The 21,785-nt window shown below is 37.8% G+C and overlaps 1 protein-coding gene across 12 annotated transcripts in view; it reads right to left on the reverse strand.

The window, feature by feature from the left end:
* Nucleotides 1-806: 806 nt before the first annotated feature.
* Nucleotides 807-21,785, reverse strand: part of CYRIB (CYFIP related Rac1 interactor B) — a 175,407-nt gene continuing 154,428 nt past the window's right edge. For 11 of the 12 annotated variants that reach the window (XM_032760430.2, XM_032760423.2, XM_032760421.2 and 8 more), the window contains 8 exons: nucleotides 20,506-20,611; nucleotides 14,913-15,049; nucleotides 13,562-13,639; nucleotides 11,470-11,586; nucleotides 10,154-10,233; nucleotides 8,579-8,705; nucleotides 6,147-6,217; nucleotides 807-1,550 (listed from right to left, as the gene is read on the reverse strand). In XM_032760430.2, the coding sequence (XP_032616321.1) occupies nucleotides 1,487-1,550; nucleotides 6,147-6,217; nucleotides 8,579-8,705; nucleotides 10,154-10,233; nucleotides 11,470-11,586; nucleotides 13,562-13,639; nucleotides 14,913-15,049; nucleotides 20,506-20,611 (780 nt within the window). In that variant the 3' untranslated portion in view covers nucleotides 807-1,486. The other variant, XM_058444619.1, reaches the window with a different exon arrangement.

Raw genomic sequence — 21,785 nt, forward strand, 5'->3', positions numbered from 1 at the left:
GAAGGGAATGTCAGGTTCAGGGACCAGCCAGACCAGAGCTAAGGAAGTGACATGGCATGGAACAATTTGTGAACAGCAAGCAGTAGGGCCTGGCTGCAGAACAGGGTGTGAAGTAGGGGAGCAGTGATCAGGAGGGCCAGAGAGATCAGCAGGGATGTGATCTTCATAAGCTGTGTGTGCCATGATCTGGCCCTATTAATCCAGAAGGGTCTGATGGAAGCCTCTGTGATTCTCTTCCATGGTTAAGCATTTTAATTGTATTATACTTCGGATATTCCTAAATATTTTAAACACTGGCATGGTTGAACTAGACAACCTTTAAGTAGTTTCTTCCAACCATGAGATTTAGATTTCATGATTTAGGTTTTATGATCTTTAACTGAAACATGTTAGTTTTCTACCACTAGTGAGATCATGGCCTCTGCTTTTCTCATGGGAAGTCCCTCTTATAATCACTCTCTTCCCAGGATTAAAGGGCTACCATGCCTTCATGTTGCTACCCGCTCTCCTGGAAATGGAGAATCAAGCGAGGATGCAGTTTTCCTTCCATTACTACATCCATACAAGAGGAAATCAAGAATAAAAGTCCAGTTAATGAAAAGATCACTGGTCTTAATATACTTAGCAAAATTTTAAAGGCAATTAAAAGTATATACATAGACAATGATCAAAATTCTAATGAAAAGATCCGGCTCTCCCCTAAAAGAAGAAAAAATCATATAATGTATATATATGCATTCCATAAAAACATACATGGGGAAAACTTCAGAAGCCTAAAAACAAAACATCAGTAAACCAAGCCACACTTAGAAAAATGAAAGCTGATTTTTATTTTATCATCAACAGCCATTCTTTAGACATGAACATGCATACGTAATATTCTACGCACACATCACAGTTTTTAACGTTAGTTAATAAAGGTTAAACACACAACATACATCCTTACAAAAAAAGTCAAAATGCAAACTTAAAACTTTAAACAAAAGTATTACTAATTTAAAAAAAGTTTGTGTTGGGTACCATTTGTACAACACAGTTAATTTAAACATTTTCATTTTGGTTGCACATGAAAAAGGCGGCAGTAGAAAATAAAGTCATTGAGGGTTTTTAAATAGCAGAATAGGCAGTTTTGCCATGCAGGAGAAGCAATATTAAATATTAGTTTCAAAAAAAATCCACATTTAAAAATATTTAGTTCAAGTCACAGAATTTTTCTCAGTAGAGACCCCAATGCAATGCATAATTAGCTGCCTTAGATGGCCCGTTTGAAAGGATGATATCCCTTCAGAGTGTAACTTTACTGATTTTGGCACAGAAAAGAAGTCTTAAGAACAAGAACATGATTAAAAAAGAGGGAAGAGGAACAGAGGAAAGAAATAAAAGCAAGAATAAATGAGATAGTAATTGCAATCACTAAAAAACTGTGCATTCTCAGTCATTGCAGAATACTGTCTTCTGTCTACAGCAGGTGCTTATTCCAGAATTGTTATTGCAGCATGGATTTAATTTGCTTGGAGGTAGTCTCATCATTCAAATGTTTTGTTGTGTACCTAAAAAAAGAAAAGAAAAAAGATCAATTTTAGGAACTTAAAAAAGAATCAGCATCGGGTTCTCTAATTATGACAGGATGGAGAATTGGTCTCAGCAAAACTCACAAAATTATGGCTTCTCATTGTAGCTTTAACCCTGTTCAGGTTCTGCACAGCCTCTCATCCTCACCCCCTTTCTAACTGAATAGCCAGTAGCTATTTAGTAGCTATTTAACTTAGTTACAACTACATTGCTGAAATGATTGGTTAACCTCTCAAGTAAACAATTAGCTGGAACTTCTCACTCAGAAGAAAATGCTGTTCTATCCCAGAGGCTGGCAAATTATAGCCCATGGGCCATCCAATCCACCAATTTTTGTGTGGACTGTGAGCTAATTCTATTTTTTAACCTTTTGGATGACTGGGGGACAAAGGAAGACAAAAAAAGAAATAGTATATTTCATGTGTTATTGTGGAAATTCTATGAAATTCAAATTTCAGTGTTTACATATAAAAGTTTTATTGAAACACACCAAGTTGATTCATTCGTGTACCATCTATGGTTACCTTCTTGCTATGGTGGCAGAGGTGAGGAGCTGTAACAGAAACCACGTGGCCCACAAAGCCTTTAATATCTACTCACTCTCTGGCTCTTTACAGAAAAGTGTTCCAACCCCTTTTCTATTCTGTATTTAAGATGCCTCAATTACTACAGCTGTTATATCTCTAAAATGTCTCAATTCTCCAAGTGCCTTATTTCTAGGCATGTGTTTTGCTACATGCATGCAAATCCAACATAAGAATCCAAAAAAGAATCACAAAGAGTGTTTATTATATAAAGTTCACAACAGTATTCCCTTAAACAGTAAAAATCCACTAAGCAAGCCTACTATGTCTCAGGCACTGTTCAAGGAGCTTACAACCTAGCAGACGGAGAAAGATAACGATACACTAATATTAGTGACAGGGTAAAGCCTAGCAGCAAAGGAGAGAAGTATAACAAGAGGAGGCTACATACAGAGACAGGGAAACACCATCTCACATGGACACCCAGAGGCCATACATAGTTAAGGAGTTTGGAGATTATTTTAAGTGCAGTGAAAGCCAGTGGAGCATATTAAGCAGGAGAGGGGTGTGATGCCACTTAAGTTTTATCATTCTGGCTGTTCAGGGCAAGCTGTGGAGAACAGAAGGAGCAGCAGGGAGGCATTAAATAAGGGGGCTGTTACTGAGCACCAAGTGTGAGATAAACAGATGTCAAGGCTTGGGCCAGATTACAGTAGCAATGGAGACAGGTGTTCAATGCGTGAATGTGGACTGTATTTTGGAGATAACCCAGACAGACAAATTTGGTTCACAAGAATTCCATGTAAAATCTTAAGGACTAGATCATTTTTTATAGAGACAAGGTCTGGCTATATTACCCTGGCTGGCCTTCAATTCCTGGGCTCAAGCAATCCTCCTGCCTTGGGCTCACAAGTAGCTGGGATGACGGGTGTGTGCCACCATGCCCAGCTAGGACTACATCCTTTTCAGCAGGTCCACACAGATCTTTCTGTGTTTAAGAAATTTAAACCCAATTCCTATTAGGTTCATTTCAAATTAATTTAAAAACTGAAGAATGCTTATTAAGTACCTGATACACTGTCTACAATGTTACTGAGAAGTCACTTCCAAACTGTTCTCATGTTTTTGAATAGGTAATCAGAGTGCCTGGCACATAATTGGTGCTCAATAAATACTTGTGGAAGGAAGACAAGATAAGCAGCCAGGTTGGAAAGAAAAAAAAATCCATAAAAGAATATTGACATTAAATGCTAAGTGATGTCGCAAAGATTTAACCTTTTTGTTCTCTTTATGTAGATAAAGTATATGCAATTACATGAAATCCTACAGATGTCTCGTTCTCAAAATCCATTTCTTCATTTGTTTCTCCTCCACTTCTTTATACAACTAAATAGTAGAAAGAGCCAAGTAATGTGCACAGTAAAATTTCTACTGCAGAGTAGTTAAAAGTATCACTATTCAGCAATGTACTGTGCTATTCGAAGAGTGGTAAGTGTTTTCCTCTCTACCCATGACGCAAGTTCTCGCTCCTTCTGTGGGATGTGATCTTAGCTTCCTTCTTTGGGCAAAGCCAATCCAGAGCACACTGCATCACCACACTCACTCATCAAGAAAAGGCCAATATTATCTAATATACGCAAAAATAAAACATGAAGATATATGGCATTATTTTCCTTTGTGCACAAAAACAAATTTTTTTTCCAAGTGCATGACTGTTCTACTAAAGAAAACCAATTATTATTTACCTTTACTCTTAAATTTAATAACGACAATTATCTACTACTGAATCTGAACTCCCAGCTCTCCTTTTTTCTTTCCCTCTTATGATTAAATGTATTTGGTTCCATTTTTCCACCTGTAAAATGGACATATGACTTGATGCCTTCTCTTAGTAGCACAGGAAGTTCTATATAAATAATTACTACAGAAAAGCATTCAAAACAACATATACATACATATGGAATTATTCTCCCATTTAAAATCTTTTGGTCATTAAGTTCTATTTTGTGGAGGTGTGTAACACTCGTGTAGTACTTTTGGGGTTACAAAATGCTTTCTAAACATGTGCTTTCAGTAAAACATATTAAAGGCTAGATGGATTTACTTTAAGAAATATGTTTCAAGGTATCAGCATTATCTACATCACAGCTAGGGTGTTTGTTTAAAAGGAAAGTGCCTGAGTCCCAAGTCAGACCTGATTTTGTTGTTTCTAAAAGCAACATTTTATTTTCTAGTTTCCATTATCTGTTGTAATAAGAAAGAAAATGTACCAAACTGACAGGCGACTTGCCTCCGCGGTGCTTTCCTTCCCTCCCCGCTCCTCAAACACAGATTACTTTGTGGGAGACTTCAACCCTGTCTTTCACTGCCGTCACTGCCCTCCTCTGCTTTCATTCCAAGGAGAAGGAAACTGAACTACCTTTACAGTGAAACGTAGATTTTGAGTTAGGCATACTACCTTCAAGCTCAAGAAAGAATCCTAAAACCTCCTAGATCTCAATTACCTTTAAGTTTTTGAAAAAGATTTCCTGCCACTTGCTGGCTTCAAAGAGCCTGACCAATCAGAAAGACAAAGGCTTGGGAGAAAAATCAGGTTGACTGAGACACAGGGAGTATTCAGAAAGAAACCAAGGAGGAAAGACTCATGATATCATTAAATATTGGCAAAACCACTGAAGTATGCATTGTAAAAACTCCAAGAACACAGAATTCTAAAAACTAGGCTTATGGTTAAAATAGTTTGACATTATAAGGTTTTTAAATTATGTTCCTTAATCTTGCTGATGTTCATTTAGAATAGATCACCTTTATTCAGGCAGTCACCGCTTATGCAACACTTTTCATAATCTTTTAAAAACCATTTTTAAACATTTTTTCATAATCTTAATAAAATCATTTGACAGTGCCACTTAGCTGAAATGATACAGCCTACATTTTATGTGGTAAATATCATTATATAAATATTTCTGTGTTCATGTAATTTTTGTGTTTAAACCCCCAAAAAATCAAGTAATTGGACATCATCTTTTATGTCATGTGAATACTACCAATTAAATCTCTGTAGTCAAATGTTACAAAGTGCTGAGATTTTCATTTTAAAATGTTCTAGCAGCTGGGCACAGTGGCTCACGCCTGTAATCTCAGCACTTTGGGAGGCCGAGGTGGGTGGACCACTTGAGGTCAGGAGTTTGAGACCAGCCTGGCCAACATGATGGAACGCCATCTTTACTAAAAATACAAAATACAGGCACATGCCTGTAATCCCAGCTACTCGGGAGGCTGAGGCAGGAGAATCACTTGAACCTGGGAGGCTGAGGTTGCAATAAGCCAAGATCGTGCCACTGTACTCTAGCCTGGGTGACAGAGCGAGATTCCATCTCTAAATAAAGCAATAATGTTCTAGCATTTGTAGAAGTATGAGCAACTAAATTAAGTAAAACTAACCTAAGAAAAGACATTAAATAATGACTACTTAATTTGCATTATAAGAAATACATAAAAATAACAGAACACAAGTCTGAACACAAATTAATTACATTCTATTAAGAGGAAAGAGCTAGTTACAAGCCACTTTGTATGATATTATTTTGTAAAAAGATAACTACTACATAGAGCTATTATCTACATATGTAAAGAAAAAACTCTGGAAGGCTATATGCTAATAATGGCTTATCTCAAAATGGTGAGATTACATTATTTCTTTTAATTTACATTTTCTTATGTTTTCTGAATTTTATTTATAACTGGTATATAACACTTTTATTAAAAAAACAAGCAATCTCTGTTCCAAGAGAAGCAACAAGCAAAAGCCAAAATCTTCAACCAGAAAGTGAAGCTGCTATTGTCATGTGTCCCACACATTTCTCATCGTAAAATACTGTAACCAGTGTTTGGAAGCAAGATTATCAGTAACAAAATAAGATCTTCATATTTCTAGCTTGAACACTTATTTTTATATCCTATTCACACTTAATGCATTTTCTTTACATAAATATAAACAATTTTCCTTACAGATTTTTTCTGTACATATGTACGCGTATATATACACACCTGAGAGCATTTAGAAGACCTTCTACACTATTAGGAGGTTGGTCCTTAAGAACTTTGATACAACCTTTCATCTAAAGAAAAAGAAAACAGAAAAGGTAAAATAGTCATTTTTTTCATGTAACATTCCTTTTCAAAATAGTAAAATAAATCAAGACCATAACTATGGAACCCAAGAGATTACATACTATGTCAAATTAATTATTCTTAGAACAGAAAAAAACCCAACCTAAGTGTTATTATTCTCAATTAGAACAAAATCTTTTTGAGAACAAAATCAGTCGAACTAAAGTACCACACATGCAATGAAAAACAAAGGGTTTGCTAAGGGAAGACTTCCTGGAAAAGGTGCTGAGTGGCGATTTAAAGGACAGAATGGGCTGGGCACGGTGGCTCAGGCCTGTAATCGCAACACTTTGGGAGGCCAAGGCGGGCGGATCACAAAGTCAGGAGTTCGAGACCATCCTGCCTAACATGGTGAAACCCCGTCTCTACTAAAAATACAAAAAAATTAGCCAGGCGTTGTGGTGGGCGCTTGTAGTCCCAGCTACTCGGGAGGCTGAGGCAGGAGAATGGCATGAACCCGGGAGGCAGAGGTTGCAGTGAGCCAAGATCACACCACTGCACTTCAGCCTGGGCGACAGAGCGAGACTCCATCGCAAAAAATAAAATAAAATAAAAAATAAAAGACAGAATGAGTATGTTAGTAAGGAAAAGAGGAGCTTTCAGGTAGAGAAACCCCACAGAGTAAAGTATCACACAGAGGACAGATAGGAATTTTTCAGCGCTGCACCTGGAGTTACGAGAGGCTGAAAGCCAGGATGAGTCATATGAAGTGTTATGCCTGGCAGCAGGGGACTCACGGGTTATCTTAAAAGGTAACCACTTGATGACGATGGTATTTAAGATATATTAGCCTGGTTGTTGTAAAAAAGCATAATACAGCAGAAAGAACACAGGCTTTGGAAGCCAGAGAAATATGGGTTCTACCTTTTCTAGCAATTCTTTTTTTTTGAGATGGAGTCTCACTCTGTCACCCAGGCTGGAGTGTAGTGGCGCCATCTTGGCTCACTGCAACCTCTGCCTCCTCGGTTTAAGTGATTCTCCCACCTCAGCCTCCCGAGTAGCTGGGACTACAGATCTGTGTGCCACCACACCCAGCTAATTTTTGTATTTTTTTTAGTAGAGATGAGGTTTCACCATGTTGGCCAGGCTGGTCTTGAACTCCTAACCTTAGGTGATCGGCCTGCCAAAGTGCTGGGATTACAGGCATAAGCTACTGCACCCGGCCTACTAGCAATTCTATTACTTAATCTGCTAAACTTTAGTTGCCCTGTCAATAAAGGGAGATGACACCTAACATCCTTAGAGTATTATCAGAGTCACAAGGGAGAACAAATGTAAAATTCCTGGGACATGGCAACCATACAGTAAATATTAACTCATTTCTCTTTACATATGGCAGGTGTACATGAAGGCAAGAAGCTTGGCCTAGTAATCAGTAATCGAGATCCGAAATGCTAAGAGCCTAAACTAGCTATGAAAGGGAAACAGGAAGACAATTCTCACCAAACATTAATGAACTAGATGTGAGAGGTTGGGGAAAGGAACTAGGAAGTAGAGAAATTAGAAGACTATTTCTAATACAAACTTTTACAGAGAGAAGAAAAGCCGAGAGCCAACTACAGTCACAAATTATTGTGACTGGGTAGAGGAGGGAAAATACATAAAGTCTTCATCTTTTTCCACTGGAGCATCACTACTGGCTGTCTCTAATTTCAAGACAGGGTCTCTCTCTGTCACCCAGACTGAATGCAGTGGTGTGATCATGGCTCACTGCAGGCTGGAACTCCTGGGCTCAAGGGATCCTCCCACTTCAGCCTCTCAACATAGCTGTGACTACCGATGTGTGCCACCACACCTAGCTAATTTTTTCTTTTTATTGTAGAAATGGGGGTCTCACTATGCTGCCCAGGCTGGTCTTCTACTCCTGGGCTCAAGTGATCCTCCTGCTTCAGCCTGCCAAAGTACTTGGGCTACAGGCATGAGTTAGCAAGCCCGGCAGCACTACTGACTTTTTATATGCATTCTGAAATAAACATTTTATTTGAAATGGCCTTTGGCCAAAGGAATTAAAGGACATGATTCAAAATTCCTTATATCTAATTATCTATTTATATTGCCGAATATGTAGTAGAAGCCTTCCAGGAGGTACTCAGTAGACAATACAGTCATCCTTTGATCATTCTATTCCACCTGAATACAGGCCACAAGAAACACAGCACAAGGACAGAGGAGATGAAAGTCCACCATTTCACAAAGTATAAATCTGAGTTTTGTAAGAGTCCAGTTTGCTGGCTCTTATCAAAAAATTAAATCCTATGGTTTCCATGGAGAAACTCGTTTGAAATTATTTATATAAAACAATAACTTACATCAATTTTGGAAGTTTTAGCAAATGCTCCCACTGGATGTACGTGGTCATAGAGTATTATGACACCCACCATTACCCTCAAGCAGAATGACACTGTCTCTTCATTTGTAAATCTGCTTCTGTATTCCCTGAAGAGTAGAGAAGACATGCATGGAAGAAGTGCACTACAAAATTCTTTTTAAAAACACACACACACACAAGAAAAACCTCTTCTGAAATATTTTATTCAAATTTCTATCAATTAGTTGAATGCAGTATGTTCACAAGTAGCCACACTGATACATTCAAATCTTATGTGTTTTCCTTTCCATATCAACCCCCTGAAAGAGACACAAAATTCTTTAATGAGGTGATTCAACTTTCAACTTTCAGCTGATGCCGCCTTGCCCCTTTGATCTCTAAAAGGGATACTAACATCATGCCCCTTATTCCACAATGAGATCCCCAGAGAGATGAGAAGATGGTGAGTGCAGCAGTCAACACCCATGTATTCTGGTTTCCATAATATCTGCACCCACATTAGTGTATTGCTCCTCTGCTAGACCGATAGCAACAATTTTAGAGAATGGATGCTACGCAAAGGCTGTTACCACCTATGATGAAAAATCACTAGCTTAATAGAGCAAGCAGGTTTGCTATTTAGGGGCTAACTTGATCTAAATACATTATAGTATTACTGGATATCAATTTTACTAAAACTCAATCATATTCTCCTCTCATTTGTGAAAAATAAAATTGAACTTTTATCTATATATAGAAGGCAGTATATCATAACAGAAAGAGTACGGAACCAGGATAGAGACATCCAAGCACATGGATAGTGTCCCTTCATTTCCCAGGACCTCACTCCCTGAAGTTGGCGGTGGGGGGAAGGAAGAGGATTATGATGGTAGTTTTCCAATGAGATGATGTACAGTATAGTGCTTTGGACCATTGTATATGTGGGCCCATTGTTGACCAAAACGTCATTAAGCAGCACATGACTGTATTTATTATTCTGGAATCCAGGAGGGATTCTTTCTGCCTGCTAACAGGAAAAATCCAGCCAGGACACACTGTATCATACATCATAAATGCTTTAGAGAGGAGAAGAAAAAAAAAGAGAATTCAGGTCCGTGTTGGAAAAAAAAAAAAAAAGAGTGACAATTAATAAATGAGAGAAAAAGGGATAAACAGAAGAATAATTCCAGCCCTTTGGCAAAAGGGTAAGATTCTTTACTAAATATAGAAAAAGAACATTTATGGTAAGTATAACCAAGAAGCTTTAAAATTCTTCTCCTACATTCCAGCTACCAAAAAACCACCACCACATTTCTGTTCTGAGAAGAGAACTAAGAGTCTGAGTCAGTCTGACTGGTCTGAGGTACCTGAAGACCAACTAACTCTATTTTATAGTTAACCAGAAGTTACATTAAATAGCCAAATTATTTTAAGTTTGTTCATATATTAATATTCAGTATTTGGAATATACTTACTTTCCACCTTCCAGATAAAACGTGTTCATATATGAACATGTTTTGAAATATCAGTCATCTCAACAGCACTGTTAAAGTGAGAAAGATCAGCTGATACTCACGGTGTTTCCAGCATGACTCTGCATACACTAGCCATGGTGCTTAAACAATCTGTGGTATTTTCTATTGGTAAATTTTTATTCTGTAGAAGTATATGAAGAACAAAAAAGGTAAAAGTAACGAACGTTATTACTTAAGCACAATTTAAAATTTAGCATAACATGAAAAATTAGCAACTTTAAAACCTGGTTCCTACTCCTAATTTTCTAAATAATGCACTAGACTCTAAGCAACTGTTCTAAGCACTGTGGATACAGCTAAGAGCAAGATAGCGAAGGCAGTACTCTTCTGAAAGGCACCTGCATTCCAGCAGTGTAAGAACAACTGCAACAATGCAGACAGGGGGTCAAAGGTGTAGAGTTTTATAGGCTATGTAATAGTTGGATTTTATCCTAAGGGTACTAGGAAGTCACTGGGAACATTTTACATGGAGGAGGGAGGGAACATGGTTTATGTTTTAAGATTACTTGCCTGCTCTATGGAGAAAGGACTATATTGGGGCAAGAGTGGAGGAAATAAGAATGGTCAGGACATGAATGCAGTAATCCAGATGAGAAGTCTGATGTGGCTGGTGGCAAGAAAGTAACTTTAAGTTTTCAGATTCATGGTATATTAGTATTTTGGAGGGAAAGCCAACGAGACTGTTTGATGGAATACATGTAGGGAGTGAGATATAGAAAGGAATTTAGGATGATGGACAGGTGCGGTGGCTCATGCCTATAATCCCAGCACTTTGGGAGGCCGAGGCAGGCAGATCACCTGAGGTTGGGAGTTCGGGACCAGCCTGACCAACATGGAGAAACCCCGTCTCTACTAAAAATACAAAATTAGCCGGGCGTGGTGGCACATGCCTGTAACCCCACTACTAGGGAGGCTGAGGCAGGAGAATCTCTTGAACCCGGGAGGCGGAGGTTGTGGTGAGCTGAGAATGCGCCACTGCACTCCAGCCTGGGCAACAAGAGTGAAACTCTGCCTCAAAAAAACAAAAAAAAACGTTAACTTGTAAGTTTTTGCCTGCACTGGTACTATTAATTGAGAAAGCAAAAACTAAAGAAAGGGCAGGGTTGCAAAAGGCAACCCAGAGTTTGGTTTGGCCGTGCTATCAGCTATCACAGAGGTGTAGACCATCCCTCCAGAGAAACTGCAAGTAGGTGGACAGGTGTGCATACGCGGGCCTCAGAAAAAAGTCAGGACTCAACACACACATTTGGGAGTCTGTTGGTTTCAAGATGGTATTTAATGTCTTGGGCTTGCCGAGATCACGTCTGCAACAGGGGCATGAGTAACAACACAGAGTACCTGCCTAGGCAATGCTTACCTCTGATACAAATTTTGTTGTGGCATCGCTCAAGGTTTTCAGCATTGGAGTTGCCTCAGCATAAAACAACGACATTCGATTTGCCAATTCATTATTTACTTCATTTTCTCCTTCTGCCTGTGGGGAAGGTAAAAGCACTTGATGTTAGTTCACAAATTATTACATACAATAACAATTATAAAAGGACCCAGGCAGGGTGCCTGCCTCAATTACATTTTAGACTCTCATGTATCAATAATACTTAAATATTCTTTTAAAAAAAAAAGTTATTTTTTTAAAAAGATTAACCTCTTCAAAAATATTTTAAATGATATTAAGGAATTTAAATAAAACCTTGATGAACTGTCTACTACATACAAGAGATTCTAAATGTTATGGAGGACAGAAAAATGATTATAAAATTGTACCCTGTCCTCCATTATGAACAATAAGTATCCATACAACATCCACGGTAAGATTCTAACAGGTGAGAACACAAAAAGGGAGTCGGAGGAACATTAAGTTGGAATAGACGAAACTAAAGAGATTAAGAGTTATCCTTTTGCAGGTGATATTGGGCAGGTAAACAAGGTAATCCAATCTGGCAGGGGAAAGAGTATGTTTTCAAATGACTCCCTAAAGAGTAATTCAGCATATTCAGTGTTAATAAGGGGCTGCAACCAATGAAAGATACAGGTTGGGGTCAGACTGTATAGTGCCATAAATGCTAGCTTAAGTTCATATTTTTCTTCCACATGGAATGGGGAGCCATTTAGAGTGTTAGATGAAAGGAATGACAACTAAGTCAATTTCCTAGAGAAAATTAACTGATGATCGTGGGCGGATTGTATCAAAATGGAAAAAGACTTGTAGGTCCGAAATGAGTTATGCTGTGCAGAATGACTGCCAGAAAGAGTGGCAGTTAGGCTCTCTGTTGGAACAGTGGGAGGAGGAGATGGAAACAGGGATGGAGAAGACATTTCAGAGATATTTCACTTGAAAAAAATTGCATTTTACCTGTAATTATTGAGGGTAAAAGGAAGAACCAAGATGACTAATGTCTTTAGCCTTAAGTGATGGCAAAGATGGGTATAGTATAGGATTGGCTGCTTTGCTTTTTGCTTTTATCTTATTTTACATGGTAGGTATGAAAAAGACAGATGTTAAGGTCAGTCTCACACCAGGAACTGGTCTATGGAAAAATCAAATTGATGCAAATTACAGATGTTTCATAAAGAGGAATCTTTTCCTCCAACCCAGTGCCTTAGTGCAAGTGCTTCCTAAAATATTTTTTCAAGGAAAAAGAAAATGAATGATAGTCTTTGATACATATTTTTTAAATCTATTATGCCACTTATCACTCCTTACATAGTTACAGTATTTCTCTACTAAACTATCTACTTGAAACAAGGGTTGATGTTTGAAATTTTTCAGACCAATTATAAGGTTCTCAGAATACAGAGAACAAGTTAATATTCTTCCGCTCTAGTTTTACTTATGGTATTTAGTTCCTTGAAGGTAGAAAAGAGTAATACACAGCTTAAGAGGAGGATGGTAAGAAGTTAACAGACCTAAAGAAGCCAGAAGAAATGCTATACTAGCCAAGGAGCAGGCACAAGCCATTTCCTCAAACAGCCATATCAGGCACAGATGTGTTAACAGGCCATGACCTCACTCTTGCCAGCATTAACCATTAATTTCTTGGAGGAAAACTGACTTGGGTTCAAGATTTCTCTCCAAGAAATTAACCCACATCAGTTTCTCTCCAAGACTCTTCCATTCTAAGAATATGGAGACAAAAAACTCTTAACTATGAATCCACAGAATTCTCATTAAAATGAGAGTACATCGCGAAATTTTATAAGGATCAATGTTACACAGATAAGCAATTTTGCTGAAGTAGTTGTGGGAATTTAAGAGACTGTGAAGAAAAACAGGTAAACACCACATGGTTTCTTACAGTTTGCTTTTCCTCCTACAGCTATGGCTGCCCATAATTACTAACTTTATTACTAGCTTTAACACAATCTGAATGAACAAACAAAATAATAAAATGAACAGGCTGAGCACTAAGTTATTCTTACCATTGCCCTAATTCAAAGCATTAACTTACTGGTACATTGTTAATCCTCATACGACTCAATGTTCTTCTATAATAGCTGAAATCATTCTGTATGGCAGGATTTGTCATCTGAAGAAGACATTTGTGGGGAAAAAAATGTTATGTACTAAATGCTAATGTAAAAAATTAAGTAAAAAATCTTTAGTTTTAATTAGTATAAAACATTCCATAATTCATAGTATCATTTTAAGAAGTAGCACTAGTATAACCCAAGGTGGCTTATAACTGTATTCAGTCCTTACTGAACATATAAAACGAAAAACCACAGGCAGTATACTTTCCCTTTTCTTTTCAGTTAATTTCAGGTAATGTACTAAAAGCTTGTTTATCAAATAAACAAAAACAAAAAGGACTGTTTAGGCACTTGTTTTTAGTTATTATGATAAATGCATGTAGATATGGTCAACAGAGCAATCCCCAAACTAGAATTTTACATACAAATCTGACTGTGATGCAATTATAAAATGCTGAAGTTTGGAATCCAGCTCTTTCATTTTCTAGACAGGGTACCAGATGCCCTGAAAAATCAAAGGACCTGCCCAACGTCTCATGACTGGGGTTACTGTGGCAGAGTATAAATTGGAATTCAGGTCTCTTGATATGAGACCTAGTGTTTATTCCTTTAATTCATTCTTTTTAACAACAAGGTATTTATAGTTCTAAACACTATAAACAATGACAGAGGAAAAAAGAAACAGAAAGAAAGGAAGAAAGTGGGAAAGGAGGAAGGGAGAAAAAAGAAATTTTATCAACATTTTAATATAAAAGAATGTTGAAAAACAGGGGCAGGGGGTGTGAGCAGAAAGGAAAAATTTTAGAAAAGAAGCTCAAAATTTTGTTTCGGAGATTAATTTTTAAACAAAGTTAAATGAAGACTGCTGAGACATGTGGATCACCTGAGATTGGGAGTTCAAGATCAGCCTGGCCAACATGGTAAAACCCCGTCTCTACTAAAAATACAAAAATTAGCCAGGCGTGGTAGCACATGCCTGTAATCCCAGCTACTATGGAGGTTGAGGTGGGAGAATCACTTGAACACAGGAGGCAGAGGATGCAGTGAGCTGAGATCACACCACTGCACTCCACCCTGAGTGACAAAGCAAGACTCTGTCTCAAAAAAAAAAAAAAAAAAAAAAAAAGATTGAGACTGAATACTCAGTAATTTGCTCTTTGCCACGTATCAAAAGACCAGTCATAATTTCTAAATCCAGTTTTCCATTTTTATTAAGGTCTAGCAGACATCATTTAAATACACTTTAACAACGTTTCCCGGCTTTTCCTCCTAGTACTCATTAAAAGATTCATGATTTTCGTAACAATCAGGGCCAATAGATAATTCTACCTTGAGTTCATCAAACCGGAGTGTGAAATGAAGAATTTCTGCAAACTGTTTAGCAAGAGCCTGCTCTCGCTCTAGATGCTGGGTGGGAGAATATGGGGTACTTGTTAAGGCTCCCAGAAGACCTCTTAATGCTGCTTCTAAAGAAAAAAAATTGAAAAACACATTAAGTTGTTTGTATCTGTGTGATATTTGTTTATTAAAGAGTGAACAATTCATAAATGTTAATTCCCAGAAAAGTTCTCTTTAAAAAACAGATGATCTAAATATAATAAAACTAATTAAGAAGTTTAAATGTTGCCATTGCTAATGTACTACACACATTCTGAATACTATTTAACAGAATAAAAACCTTAAAGGGACTAATTCAAGGGTTTATAATTCTGTAAACCCACACTGAAAATAGTGTAGAAGTTACTTTGAATTCAACACCAGGATCAAAGGGCAAATTTTATATTAATCACTTTACACAGTGTGGAATTTGGTTTTATGAAATGGTAACTATTATCTACAACTGAGTAATTTTCTTCAATGGCACTGTGTCCACACTGTCTGTATATGCCTATGAATCAGTTACCAATTTCTCATACTTTGAATATGTCGTTTATTTATAAACATAAACTGTTTGCTTTCAGCTACTAAAGAGAACAAAATATGTGGTTCAATAAGCTTCTTGTCTTAGAATTTGACATTTCAAGACTACAATATAAATATTCTAATTCATTATGTGAGCAAAATGGTCCCTTTGAAATAAGTGCTACTTTTGGGATGCCAGGCTAATAAATACCGTGTTTGATAATGGAAATACTAAATACTAATACTAATATTAAATACTAAATACTAATATTTCATTTCAATACTTCAAAAAGCCATAGAAATCAAACAAATTGAGTTACAGATCACAGAACTGGAAAATGCTGCTAGATTCCGGTCAGAGAAAATAAGAGCTTACAGAGTTAAATTATGATCTGACATTAATAAATGTCAGATTAATAAACAAATATTAATGATAAATTTAAAACTTTATGTCAGGTCATCAGCCCGTAACTTACAAAAAAAAACCCCAGTTTTCCTATTTATGAAGATTTACATATGAGTCAACATCTACTGTGCACTGAATATAGTCTCCCATTTGATTTTTACCATCAACTATGACATGGTCATTGCAGATGGATCAAATGAGTTTCAAAGAGCTTAGAGCCCAAAGTTATAGCTAGTAAATGCTAGGTATTTCTGACTCCAAAGCCCTATTCTTTCTACCACAATAAACTGTCTCTGAAATAAAGCAACATTGTACGTAGCCTTCTGTAACCTTATAAAACATTAACCTCCTGATTACTACCAATAGTACCAATTACTTCTGTAACCCTACAAAACATTAATCTACGGATTAAAAACAGTAGTAGGTACTTCCTGTGTGTCTGTTAGATACCAGGTATTGAACTACCTCTTCACAGACATTATTTCTCACCCATACAATAACTCCAAATGACAGCTATTATCCTTTTTTTTCCAGTAAGTCAGAAAATGTATTGACTGGCTACCCTGTGCCAAGCACTGGGAAAATGGATGTAGACAGACATGCTCCCTGTGCCCATATGGAGCCTTATTATATAGAGAGAAGACAGACAAATGATTACAGTTGTGATATGTGCTGAAAATAAGTACACAGTACAGTGGAAAGGTATAAAAATAAGACCTCACTTAATGGAAGGCCTAGGAAAAGATTTCCCTGAATAAATGACTCCTGGACTAAGACTGAGGTATATGTAGTAAGGATGAACATGAGTTTGCAGACAGAAAAGCAGGGAGCCAGACCCTGAACTGAGAAGAGCATGACATACTTGAGGAACCGCAAGACCACCAATATAGGAGCACAGAGGTCAAGGAGGCGGGTAACCAGGACTAAGATAATTCACACACATAGTTTCTGTACCACATTAAGTACTCCGGCTTTGGCATCCTAACGTCCCTGGAGAAATCATTTAAGCAGAGGAGTGGCGTCAACAGATGAGCATTTTAAAATGCTACTTCATTTGCAGTGTGGAGCATGGACTGTAGGCGTATGGATGGTGTATCGAGGTGTAACAGTGGATGTGAAGAAGATCAATTAAAAGTCAGACATTTTGGGTTATATTTTAAAAATGGTTTACTTCTTCCAAGATTCATTCTATCTGTTGGTGTTAAGTGGAAAACTTAAGTAAGAGAGACACCGAACAGAAAAAACATTTTTACAAAATATTATTATAGTCTGTTAAAGAAAAAAAGAAAAATGCATTTGCCTAGACTTCATCAAGTCTCAGGGTTAATTTCAGCATTCCAAGTTCTCTACCACTTTTGGGACTGGAGTCAAGTCGCTTGGCTAAGTTGGGGTGGTCAGTGACCAGCAGTTGCAGAACTTTTGTCTATGAATGGCTGAGGCCCTCAATGGTAGATCTACGATGAAAGGGAAGCTCAAGATGATAGATCTGCTAATCTGCCTTTGAAGCAGCTAGATCAGCCTCACTCTGCAGGTCTGTGCTGGCACAAATCAGTCCTACTAGCCTACAATGCTCTGTCTCAAGAGAGAAACTGGAGACAAAGAACCCCACAGAAAATGTCCCAGAGGTCTCTGGATGAGTTGGAGAGAAAGAGAGGACAAAGAAAAGATGACTGGGATTGGACTCAGATGAAGCTCCTAAAACAAAACCATGAGATTATTTTTTAAAAAGCAGATGACCAGGGGAAAATTAATAGTCTATTAAGCCCTAAATTCTGGAAGAACCAAAGGAAGCTGGCAGATGAGTATGGGAGCCAAAACCATAGAAGGAGATTGCAAGGAAAAGACAACTAGAAGGAATGATAAAGATGACAAATCAGTCCACAAGCTAGGGCAGGGAAGAATAACTAGTTGATTAGGAAGAAGAGGCCCCTGGGGAGAGTTTCCCTATAGAGACAACAGCCGTTTATTCTCACCAACTGCCATCTATCTACTCTCAAATCCGCAGAAGAGAACCTGAGGACATGGATTCTAAAGGATTTAAGACAACCAAGAGTCATGACCACAGTTACGGTGGGCATTTGGGGCCTTTAAAATACATTTTGATAAATTCTGCCCAGTGAAAAGCTAACATATTGGAGGGACTTACTCATTATGACCCTTGGAGGCAGTCCCTAATGTAAGCCCCTAAAGCATGAGGAAGACTGAGGGGAGACAAAGCAGTTTGTCCTACTGCCTGACCACACAACCTTCCCTTAGGTATCTGCCTGAACAGGAGGGGCTCCAAGGCCTCAGAACAAAACAAGCAAGTACAGAACAAGCAAGTATGGCAAGTTTACCAGGGCAGTGTGGTTAAACCCTGTCAGCAAAACTGAGTATCTTAAAATTAAGCAGGTAATCCTTGCCCTGTCCCATTGTAAGTATGCAAACTGGCAAGGGATCAGGGTCCTTCTTCTGAAGTATAACCCATGATGTATCTGTAGTGCTCTGGCCAAGAAACCTTCTCCTTAGAACTGCAAGATTCCGAAGGATCATGAGCGTCTTCACAGTTGCATGCTGCTCCATGGTGCTGTTTGTGCTGTAATAGCACCCATGATGGGACATATACCACGAGACCGATTAATTCCCATGGTAAAAATATAACACTTAAGTCCAACTAGTTTGGCCTATTTTACAATTATTCTGTGTTTATTGGGATATGCTAAAAGACCAAGATGAGCTTGAATAGCATCTGAGCACCATCAAAAGCAATCTAACTATAAATGCAGCCAGAAACCAGCATAAGAAAAGCTGTATATAGTAGACAAGACAACCAAGACAGAAAACCTAGGCTGATTGGGTTATAAAGTACAAAGCTACAGACTACAGAGACACTTGACTGAAAGACAAATACTGTAAAATAACTAATTCTAAAATTGGGAAAATAAATTACAATTCTTATTTCCAGTAAGAAAAAGATAATTTATACAATATTTCTATCCAAACTATTGTCTGTCTTAACATTACATTTAACAGGCTGTACTGCATCTAAAGGAAAAACAGCAATTGTCTTTTTTTAAGAACATAGGCATTTTTAAAAAATAGAACTCCAACTTCAGAAGTTACAAATACAAATGGCCAAATAGCAAATATAAATAGAGTAAGGTATTAAAAAACATGAAGCAATAAAAACTTATTAGAGAATAGAAAGCACAAGTCCTAACTAATGGAGAGAGAGATGGTTTGCCATGTGGTTCTGGCTCTCTAACACGCAGATCAATTATTGCTAGTTGGAGGCTTAAAAAAAAAAACAAAAAAAAAACCATACAGTGACCAAGTGTTAAACCTGGCAACTAATTAGAAATTTTTAAAATTATGTGGGCCAGACAAATCACATCTTTCAAGTCTAAATTTAGCTTTTGGGTCCCAGTTTGACTTCAGTCTTACAGTATATACTCCCTGGTTTCAAAAAACAAACAATCACAGTATGATTTTCTTATGATTAATTTGTAATGTTTATACATTTCAAAAATTCAAACTATATGGAAGTACGTGTTTTAACTACATTCAAGTCGTCCTAATTTCTGACACACATCTATACTATTCCTCTCCTGTGTCTATTAACTGTACAAAATAAAGTGCTTCACATTTACAACTTTAAAATCACACAAAGCTAACTGGTTAAATCTTACCTGCCCTACCTCCTCCTCCTCCAATAAAGGGAGTTCCAATTTTGCTTACTCATATTGAAGACACAATTCTGACCTTTGAATAATTTTTCCCAAGCAAGGGAAAAAGCAAACTGTTTTGAATTCTTTTTGCTTTAATAACTCCCTAGACAACTCTGGGTATATCATTAGCTTTCTATTTCTTTCTTTCTTTTTTGAGACAGGGTCTCACTTTGTCGCCCAGGCTGGAGTGCAGTGGTGTGATCACAGCTACTGCAGCCTTGACCTCCTGGACTCAGGTGATCCTCCCACCTCAGCTTCCAGAGTAGATGGGACCACAAGCATGTGCCACCACACTCAGCTTATTTTTGTTTGTTTGTTTGTTTTTTAAGAGATGGGATTTTGCCATGTTGCCCAGGCTGGGCTCGAACTCCTGAGCTCAAGCAATCTCCCAACCTCAGCCTCCAAGATTACAGACATGAGCAAGCACACCCAGCCTATTTCTCATCTTCTACAGTTTTAGATACATGAATTAAGTGTAACCAGTAAAAATTTCAAGGAAACCTCTTTCTTTGGATGCTAAACGGTCCTATTATGAGAAATCATTTGGTAGAATCTCTCTCCATCTCTACAGTAAGTCCTTTTCCCATATACGGGAAAGTAATCCTCAGGCCCTTGGTTAGTTAAACTTTTGTGTTCTTAAAATCATTTAAAATCAATGCTCAGATTCATGTATGTAAAATGATAGATGATGAGGAAAATAATTTGTGGACAAAAATGGTCTAAATGAATTAAAAGGCCAGGGTTGAAAGAAGATTAAGTATAATCCTACAGTCTAACAAGCTTGCTTTACTTGTAAAACAGATACTAAGCCAAATTCAGCATCATGAACATAAAAAACTCTAAACTTCTGGAATGAATAAACATCTTTTTCACTAGGGAAGTCACAATTACAAAACTTTCAACTTACCTAACCTCTGAGAAAATTCATAAAATTTCTTTAATTTGCCTACTAGTGGAACAACTGCACCCCATGCCTTCTCTTGCAACTTCTCATCTGCTGGATGCTGGATTGCCTTCAAAATCCAAAGAATAAAAACAGTTAGATTAAAAAAAAAAAAAAAACAGTTTACTTTTACATTAAAATGTAGGCTTTAGCAAACATAGGAAACCCTGGTATAATCTATAAAATATAGAATATTGAACCTAGGAGTGTTGAATTTTTATTTTTTTTGAGAGAGTGTCTCACTCTGTCGCCCAGGCTGGAGTGCAGTGGTGTGATCTCGGCTCACTACAACCTCTGCCTCCCAGGTTCAAGTGATTCTCCTGCCTCAGCCTCCCAAGCAGCTGGGACTACAGGCATGCGCCACCACGCCCAGTTAAATTTTTTTATTTTTAGTAGAGATGGGGTTTTGCCATGTTGGCCAGGCTGGTCTCGAACTCCTGACCTCAGGTGATCCACCCACCTTGGCCTCCCAAAGTGCTGGGATTATAGACATGAGCCACCACGCACGGCTGAGTGTTGAATATTCTATATTGAGTGCTAAGGGTGAGTCTTCTGAACTCCACAGACACTCCATAGGAGTGCTAAGAGTGGGTCTTCTCAACTCCATAGATACTTCAACCTTAGTTAGATACATAACTAAGATAATAAATTCTTAGTTATCCTTGCAATAGATATGAACATAATGAAAATTTTAAAATGGTCCAATATGTTTGTTAAATATATTATGCCTTGGTGCCTAGCAGATTCACAAAAAAAAATATTGCATATGTTTCCCATATCACAGAGTCTCTTAGTATTTCTTTGTCAAAGAATTATTTTAGTAGTAGAAAAGGAAACTCAAAAAGTAAGACAATAAGATGCCAACTCTGGGAACAGGCTAAGAAATTTCCAATAATTAAAATTCCAGGGTCCAAACTAGCATTAAGAAAACTACCTACGACTTAAGAACCTAAATCAAGCTGAAACTGTGATTTAAGAATTGTTGGCTGAGCGCCGTGGCTCACACCTGTAATCCCAGGACTTTGGGAGGCCGAGGCAGGCGGATCACGAGGTCAGGAGTTCGAGACCAGCCTGACCAACGTGGTGAAACCCCGTCTCTACTAAAAATACAAAAATTAGCCAGGCGTGGTGGTGCATGCCTGTAATCCCAGCTACTCAGGAGGCTGAGACAGGAGAATCGCTTAAACCTGGGAGGTGGAGGCTGCAGTGAGCCAAGATCATGCCATTGCCCTCCAGCCTGGGTG

Source organism: Hylobates moloch, unplaced genomic scaffold (genome assembly GCF_009828535.3).
Source record: "Hylobates moloch isolate HMO894 unplaced genomic scaffold, HMol_V3 SCAFFOLD_9, whole genome shotgun sequence".
Classification (NCBI taxonomy): domain Eukaryota; kingdom Metazoa; phylum Chordata; class Mammalia; order Primates; family Hylobatidae; genus Hylobates; species Hylobates moloch.